General features: G+C 36.8%; 1 protein-coding gene and 1 non-coding gene across 2 annotated transcripts; one reads left to right on the forward strand and one right to left on the reverse strand.

Moving 5' to 3' along the window:
• The first annotated feature begins 1,947 nt into the window (after positions 1-1,947).
• OR4A47V (olfactory receptor family 4 subfamily A member 47V) lies at positions 1,948-2,877 on the forward strand. Its single transcript, NM_001390208.1, has one exon. It carries the CDS (start codon positions 1,948-1,950, stop codon positions 2,875-2,877), a length of 930 nt encoding a protein of 309 aa, NP_001377137.1.
• Positions 2,878-8,361: 5,484 nt separating this feature from the next.
• On the reverse strand, positions 8,362-8,466 carry LOC112441693 (U6 spliceosomal RNA). Its single transcript, XR_003029554.1, has one exon. It is a non-coding gene; the product is annotated as a U6 spliceosomal RNA (small nuclear RNA).
• Between the last annotated feature and the right edge of the window lie 252 nt (positions 8,467-8,718).

An 8,718-nucleotide genomic window follows, 5' to 3' on the forward strand; every position in this document is an offset into this window, starting at 1 on the left:
GGAAGGGATGGAATGTTTCACGGTCATCATTCTTAAGTCGAAGAAAAGGCTATCCACTTAGTAACTGGCATCAATTCTTCAGGAGGTCTTTTCTTAGATTTAAAAAAATACAATCTGGCCATGTCAATGTGACAGAGTGAGAAGGGCTAAACAATCAAATGCTATTTTTCTTTTTAATGTTATTAGGAAAGAGGTTACTTATGAAAAATTTCCCTAGGAAATGACTAGTTGCTATCTTCCTATGTTTATATAGGATTTGTTGGCCATTCTGATAAATTTCCTAATGTGATACACCTTTGTTTTTCTGTGTACTCATGGAATTCTTTTCAAACAATCTACACTGCATATAAAAATGACCCTCTGAATAAGGAGAAGCATCCATTTAGAAAATGAACAGTCAAATGACATAGTTTTATCCTCAAGTATAAAGACATCCTTTGCCCTCTACTGTCATACTGGATGAAAGAATTCCAGGGCTTACATTGAGTTAAAACTCATTCTTCAGATTGTGAACAAGCCTCCACAAGGTAAGACTAATGGAAAATACTGGGAGACAGCTTATCAATTGAGTGACAATTTATTATGAAATAAATTAACTTACTTTGAAATAAATGAAACTTAGATTCAATTGCAGGTATAGCACTTAAAAATGTGTGACTTTGGGAAAATGAAATAAATGTTCTGAGCCTTAGTGTTTTCAGTTATGATGCAGGGATTGTAGTCCATGTTACTATAAATATTAAATGTGATATGTTAAACTATGACTGCATAATTGGGATATACTGCAACACTTTTGAGCAGCAGAGTGATATCAGCAGAAAAAGACTGAAAAGGACAATTTGGACTGCTTCAGGAGAACCAATTTTTGGAGGCCAGAATAAACATGGAGAGACTTGGTAGCAGGCTATCACAGTGGACCAGGAATAATAACAATAAAAAAAAGTATAGCAGAAAAAAATAGAAGGGATTGCAATTTGTGATATATTTTGAAAGGAGTCAATAGGATTTGTTTAATTTTTATGACAGTGAAAAATAAGTGAAGAGAACTGAAATTTTTTATCTGAGCAATAACATGGAAAATTATACCATTTAGCAAGATAAATAGGTAATAATTCTTCAAATTTTATATAGAAATGCCTACATTTATTGTGGAGAATAAAAAAGTTTGTATTATAAATATTAGTTCAGTTCAGTTCAGTTCAGTTGCTCAGTCGTGTCCGACTCTTTGCGACCCCATGAACCTCAGCATGCCAGGCTTCCCTGTCCATCACCAACTCCCAGAGTTTACAAATATTAAATTGGATTAAATTGGATGTCCATAATTAGAGATATATAATTTGAAACTTAGGTGAAACACAGGGTCTGGAGGCACAAAATTAGGCTGTTGCAGTGTTTATTGGTCAGGAAAAGGGAAATATCCACTTAAAGACCTGAGAAGTATCAGTGAGATCTGGGACAATTCAGGACAGAAACCTTCTTTTCATGATTTGATCTACTCACATTGATTATGTTAATTACCTTAAGTGAGTCTCTCTTTTACACTTTGTGACTTCACTGGAGTCCATTCCTGTCCTTTCTTGCTAATTCATTAAAAAAAAAACTCAGCTAAAGCATTAATTCTTCTGGAAATTCTTCTCTGATTCTAATTTTGATTGATATATCCTTGTACCGTGACTCTTAACTTCTGTGAATATCCTTATAACTTAATACAGGGTCGGAATTATCTGATCCCTAGTCATGCATTATATCATGAGGGCAAGCAACTCTACATTATTCAACTTGGCAATTAAAATATCAACAACACATTGGATATGGAAAGATTGTCCACACACATTCTTTTAATTGAATTTATAACAAAGGATGAAAATTATAATTCATTTAAAAATTTCCCCTTGTTTTGTAGGCACACCGTTTCTAACATGTGAACACAGCACCTATACAGATTAGATGGAACCAAGGAACAATGTAACTTATTTCATCCTCTTGGGCCTCACACAGAATCCAAAGGAGCAGAAAGTCCTTTTTGTTATGTTCTTGTTCTTCTACGTTTTGACTGTAGTGGGCAACCTGCTTATTGTTGTGACTGTAGCTGTCAGTAAGACACTGAACTCACCAATGTACTTTTTTCTTGCTAGTTTATCATTTATAGATCTAGTTTATTCCTCTTCTGCTTCCCCCAGATTGATTTCAGACTTGTTCTTTGGGGAAAATACCATATCTTTTGAATCCTGTATGACCCAGCTGTTTACAGAGCACTTTTTTGGTGGATCTGAGATATCCCTTCTGCTGGTGATGGCCTATGACCGCTATGTGGCCATCTGTAAGCCCTTGCATTATCTGATTGTCATGAGGAAAAGGGTGTGTGTTGTGCTGCTGCTGGTGTCCTGTGTTGGAGGTTTTCTGCACTCAATTGTTCAAGTTGGCACTGTTTATGGGCTCCCATTCTGTGGTCCCAATATCATTGATCACTTTATGTGTGACATGTTCCCCTTATTGAAACTCGTCTGTACTGACACCTTTGTCATTGGCATTTTAGAGGTGGCCAATGGAGGACTGATGTGCACTCTTCTGTTTCTGCTCTTGCTCGTCTCCTATGGAGTCATCCTGCACTCTCTGAAGAACCTGAGTCAGGAAGGGAGGCGGAAAGCCCTCCAGACTTGTGGTTCTCACATCACTGTGGTTGTCTGCTTCTTTGTTCCCTGCATTTTCATGTATGCAAGACCTGCTAAGACCTTCCCCATTGACAAATCATTGAGCGTGTTTTATACAGTCATAAGCCCCATGCTGAACCCCTTGATTTATAGTCTAAGAAGTTCTGAGATCATGAATGCTATAAAGAAGCTCTGGACCAAAAAAGTGAGGTCAAGTAGCAAATAAGTGCATTATGCATTACAGAGAAAGTAGTTTAACACTAGGAATTTACTTCAATATCAGTCTATTGCTTTGATGAAAACTTTTCTTTTCTCTGAAGAATTTATCATGAGTTTTTATTGAAGAATACAATATTTGTTTATGTTATTAATAGCAGGTTCCCTCCTTGAATGTAAACATTACTGTCTAGTTTATCACTGCAACTGGAAAGTTGAAATTCATTTAAAAGAGAGTCAATAAGTCATATGTAATTTGTTGGTCAGAATTACAAAAATAATTAACTAACATGCATTACTTATATTACTTTCTCATTTTTTGTAACCAGATTCTTACCTTTTATCCTCACTTTTTATTGTACTAATTAAAATATTTTGTACTATATATGCTATCCTTTTCATTCACTTTTATTTGCTTACATATGAACATTTAGTGTAACATTTTCCATTTTATAGGAAATTGAAAGTACGATGTATAATAGTAAATGTTAAAAAATAGAATACCTACAGAAATAGAATCATGTAAAATGTGCCTCCTGTCCAACCAATATCAGAATTCCCCAGTTTTCCCAGATGCAGTCACTATACTGTTTCTAAGATTATTCAAATAATGCTTTTTGCAAAGAGAAGCATATTTTCATGTGTGTTTGCCCATATGTATGTGTGTATAAATTTTGCATTTTGCAACTCAGTTTTCTGAAGATCTTTCCATACAGTCTTTACAGATCTAACTCATTCTAATTTTCTCATACTGCTCAGCTTCTTTAAAAGTCTCTAAAATTTAGGTATCCAGTTTTCTTCAAGTTTGTTCTCTTTTTCTACAATAAATAATTCTGCAAAGAAGTCTTTTAAAAATTTTCTAAGCATGAGTTTCTAGAAGCGGAATTGTTGAGTTAAGTGGTATATGTATTTAAAATGTCGATATTCATAGTTATTCCAAAAATGCCATTATGAGCTTGAACAAACTATTCTCCTCACTTCAGAAAATACATTTGACAGCATGCTGAACCACTAGTGCTTGATAAACATTTATGGTATATGAAAATGTGATTAAACAAATTGTTTCATTTGTATACTTTAATTGCTATTCAATAAACATAATTGAATTTGAGTATCATCCATGTTTAAGTGATTTGTAGTCCTTTTTCATGAATTGTCTCTTAATGAATTTTTGTATTTGATTGCCAACACTTTTCCATACTGATTTTAATGATTGAATGACACACTAATTATCCCTATTACTCTGTGTTTGGATTATCATTTTTCCTACTTGTGATTTCTTTAAAATTTTTTTTAATACAGTGAAGAATATTTTTGGGCATGTACAAATATTTATAATTTACATAATTAATTCTATCAATATTTTTTACCTCTATATCTTAAATTTGTCTAACTCAATGTTGTCAAAATATTCTTAACATTTTCAACATTCAATTTTTTGTCTTTACATTTTATGCTTACATTTTCCTTTGATATAAGGAGGTAAGTAGGGATTATATTTTAATTATTTTTCTAGATTGTTATTATTATAGATGCATAATTATTTTTCCCCATGGCTTTGATATCTTAACTTTGTATTCCAAAATATGGCATGTGTTTGCATCAAATTCATTCCTCCACTAGCTTCTACTGATGTTTTTATTCATGTGCTATTTAACACACAATGTAATTGTGTACATTTGATTTAGAATATACTTTACTATCTGAAAAGCCTAGGATTCCTTCATTGATAATTTTTTATCAGAACTATGTCTATTTTTGCATATTTGCATTTTAAAATTAAGTTTCAATAAGCTAGTCTGGTAAAAACTACATTGAGTTAGTATTTTGAGTAATATTTGATTGAGAAAGCATTTGTATCTTCAGAGAATTGAGAATTCCTATCCACAAACTAAATGGTATCAGATCCATCAGAGAAAGGTTGGAATGAATATTTATGCCACCTATTTGTGGTCATATTGCATACATCTTATTCAAGAACTCAGTTCAGTTCAGTCTCTCAGTTGTGTCCGACTCTTTGTGACCCCATGAATCGCAGCATGCCAGGCCTCCCTGTCCATCACTATCTCCCAGAGTTCACTCAAACTCACGTCCATCGAGTCAGTGATGCCATCCAGCCATCTCATTCTCTGTCGTCCTCTTTTCCTCCTGCCCCCAATCCCACCCAGCATCAGAGTCTTTTCCAATGAGTCAGCTCTTCGCATGAGGTGGCCAAAGTACTGGAGTTTGAGCTTTAGCATCATTCCCTCCAAAGAAAACCCAGGGCTGATCTCCTTTAGAATGGACTGGTTGGATCTCCTTGCAGTCCAAGGGACTCTCAAGAGTCTTCTCCAACACCACAGTTCAAAAGCATCAATTCTTCAGTGCTCAGCTTTGTTCACAGTCCAACTCTCACATCCATACATGACCACTGGAAAAACCATAGCCTTGACTAGATGGAACTTTGTTGGCAAAGTAATGTCTCTGCTTTTCAGTATGCTGTCTAGGTTGGTCATAACTTTCCTTCAAGAATATGTGAATTCAAAAATCTCTGGGTTTGAAAAATACTTGCATCTGGCAATTGGATGAAGGAACATGATTTTCCTGAGTTGAAATCTGGTTGTTCAGTTCAGGTCCCTGTTCACCAGACCGAGATTTTTTTTTTTTAATCATTATCATTGTCACCTTAGTCTGCATGTGTTGTCATAACAAAATACTATAGACTGCCGAGCTTAGACAACAGACATTTATTTTCCCATAGTTCTTCAGGCTGATATCCAAGGTCAAGGTGATTGCTAGGTTTGGTTTCTGGTGAATCCTCTCTTCCTACCTTGCATTGGGCACTTTTTCACTCTGTCTTTGGATGGCCTTTCTTCTGTGCACTTGTGCAAGAGAAAGCTCTTTGTCCCTTCTACTTCTTATAAGGATGCCAGTTCTATCAGATTAGGACCCACCTTTATGATCTCAAGGAGTATGAGCTATTTCAATCCCCATTTCCAGGTTTCCAAGCGTCGGTACAAGATGTAGGAGTGAATAAAATTTTTAGATGACTTCAGTCTGACAATTTCTAACTGCAAAAATGAGAGAGGTGGAGACAGAAGTATTCAGCTGAATGGATCAAATTCTTGACTCACTGAAATACTCTAATATAATAGACTGAATATTGGTGCTTTATTATTTTTTATTTATTTTGATTGGAGGCTAATTACTTTACAATATTGTAGTGATTTTTGCCATACATTGACATGAGCCAGCCATGGGTTTACATGTGTTCCCCATCCTGAATCCCCCTCCTACATCCCTCCCCGTCCCATCCCTCAGGGTCGTCCCAGTGCACCAGCCCTGAGCACCCTGTCTCATGCATCAAACCTGGACTGGCGATCTGTTTCATATATGATAATATACATGTTTCAATGCTATTTTCTCAAATCTTCCCACTCTCACCTTCTCCCACAGAGTCCAAAAGTCTGTTCTATACATTTGTGTCTTTTTTAGTGTCTCGCATATGTGGTCATTGTTACCATCTTTCTAAATTCCATATATATGCATTAGTGTACTGTATTGGTGTTTTTCTTTCTGGCTTACTTCACTCTGTATAATAGGCTCCAGTTTCATCCACCTCATTAGAACTGATTCAAATGTATTCTTTTTAATTGATGAGTAATATTCCATTGTGTATATGTACCACAGCTTTCTTATCCATTTGTCTGCCAATGGACATCTAGGTTGCTTCCATGTCCTGGCTATTATAAACAGTGCTGCGATGAACATTGGGGTACACATGTCTCTTTCAGTTCTGGTTTTTTCAGTGTGTATGCCCAGCATTGGGATTGCTGGGTCATATGGCAGTTCTATTTAGAGTTTTTTTTTAAGGAATCTCCACAATGTTCTCCATAGTGGCTGTACTAATTTACATTCCCACCAACAGTGTAAGATGGTTCCCTTTTTTCCACACTGTCTCCAGCATTTATTGTTTGTAGATTTTTGGATAGCAGCCATTCTGACTGGCGTGAGATTGTACCTCATTGTGGTTTTGATTTGCATTTCTCTGATAATGAGTGATGTTGAGCATCTTTTCATGTGTTTGTTAGCCATCTGTGGTCATGTATGGATGTTAGAGTTGGACTATAAAGAAAGCTAAGCACTGAAGAATTGATGCTTTTGAACTGTGGTGTTAGATAAGACTCTTTAGAGTGCTTTGGACTGCAAGGAGATCCAACCAGTCTACCCTAAAACAGACCAGTCCTGGGTGTTCATTGGAAGGACTGATGTTGAAGATGAAACTCCAATATTTTGGCCACCTGATGCAAAAAGCTGACTCATTTGAAAGGACCCTGATGCTAGGAAAGATTGAGGGAAGGAGGAGAAGGGGCAACAGAGGATGAGATGGTTGGATGGCATCACCAACTCAATGGACATGGGTTTGGGTGGACTCCTGGAATTGGTGGTGGACAAGGAGGCCTGGCTTACTGCAGTTCATGGGTTGCAAAGAGTCGGACATGACTGAATGACTGAACTAGCCATCTTCTTTGGAGAAATGTCTGTTTACTTCTTTGGCCCATTTTTTGACTGGGTCATTTATTTTTCTGGAATTGAGCTTCAGGAGTTGCTTGTATATTTTTGAGATTAATTCTTTGTCAGTTGCTTCGTTTCCCATTATTTTCTCCCATTCTGAAGGTTGTCTTTTCACCTTGCTGATAGTTTCCTTCGTTGTGAAAAAACTTTAAAGTTTAATTAGGTCCCACAGTGTCAGACTTTAACTTTTTTTGGTTCAAAAATCACTGCAGATGGTGATTGCAGCCATGAAATTAAAAGACACTTACTCCTTGGAAGGAAAGTTATGACCAACCTAGATAGTATATTGAAAAGCAGAGATATTACTTTACCAACAAAGGACCATCTAGTCAAGGCTATGGTTTTTCCAGTGGTCATGTATGGTTGTGAAATTTGGACTGTGAAGAAAGTTGAGTGCTGAAGAATTGATGCTTTTGAACTGTGGTGTTGGAGAAGACTCTTGAGAGTCCCTTGGACTGCAAGGAGATCCAACCAGTCCATCCTAAAAGAGACCAGTCCTGGGTGTTCATTGGAAGGACTGATGCTGAGGCTGAAACTCCAATACTTTGGCCACCTGATGCAAAGAGTTGACTCATTGGAAAAGACCCGGATGCTGGGGGGGATTGGGGGCAGGAGGAGAAGGGGGCGACAGAGGATGAGATGGCTGGATGGCATCACTGACTCGATGCACATGAGTTTGGGTGAACTCCGGGAGTTGGTGATGGATAGGGAGGCCTGGCGTGCTGTGATTCATGGGGTCGCAAAGAGTTGGACCTGACTGAGCGACTGAAATGAGCTGAACTGAGGTCCCGTTCGTTTATTTTTGCTTTTATTTCTGTTACTCTGGGAGGTGGGTCATAGAGGATCCTGCTGTGATCTATTTCAGAGAGTGGTTTGCCTATGTTTTCCTCTAGGAGTTTTATGGTTTCTGGCCTTACGTTTAGATCCTTAATCCATTAAAAAAAATATGGAACGCTTCATGAATTTGTGTGTCATCCTTGCGCAGGGGCCATACTAATCTTCTCTATCATTCCAATTTTTGTGTATGTGCTGCCGAAGCGAGCACTATTGGTGATTTAAATAGTGAATTTTTTTCAGATATCACAATAGTACCTGAAACACTGTAGTAATTTGAACACTATGGTACTGGCTCATGGATATGTATACTGATTGAACAAAAGAGAAAGCTAAGATATACAATAGTAAATATACAGATTTTCGTATCTGGAAATAATGCTGTTGCAGGGTATTGGGAGACAGAATTGTTATTCAATATATGTACCGGGAAAATCTCTTTATCTTTTTTTTATTAAAAAAA

Source organism: Bos taurus, chromosome 15, assembly GCF_002263795.3.
Source record: "Bos taurus isolate L1 Dominette 01449 registration number 42190680 breed Hereford chromosome 15, ARS-UCD2.0, whole genome shotgun sequence".
NCBI classification, from domain to species: domain Eukaryota; kingdom Metazoa; phylum Chordata; class Mammalia; order Artiodactyla; family Bovidae; genus Bos; species Bos taurus.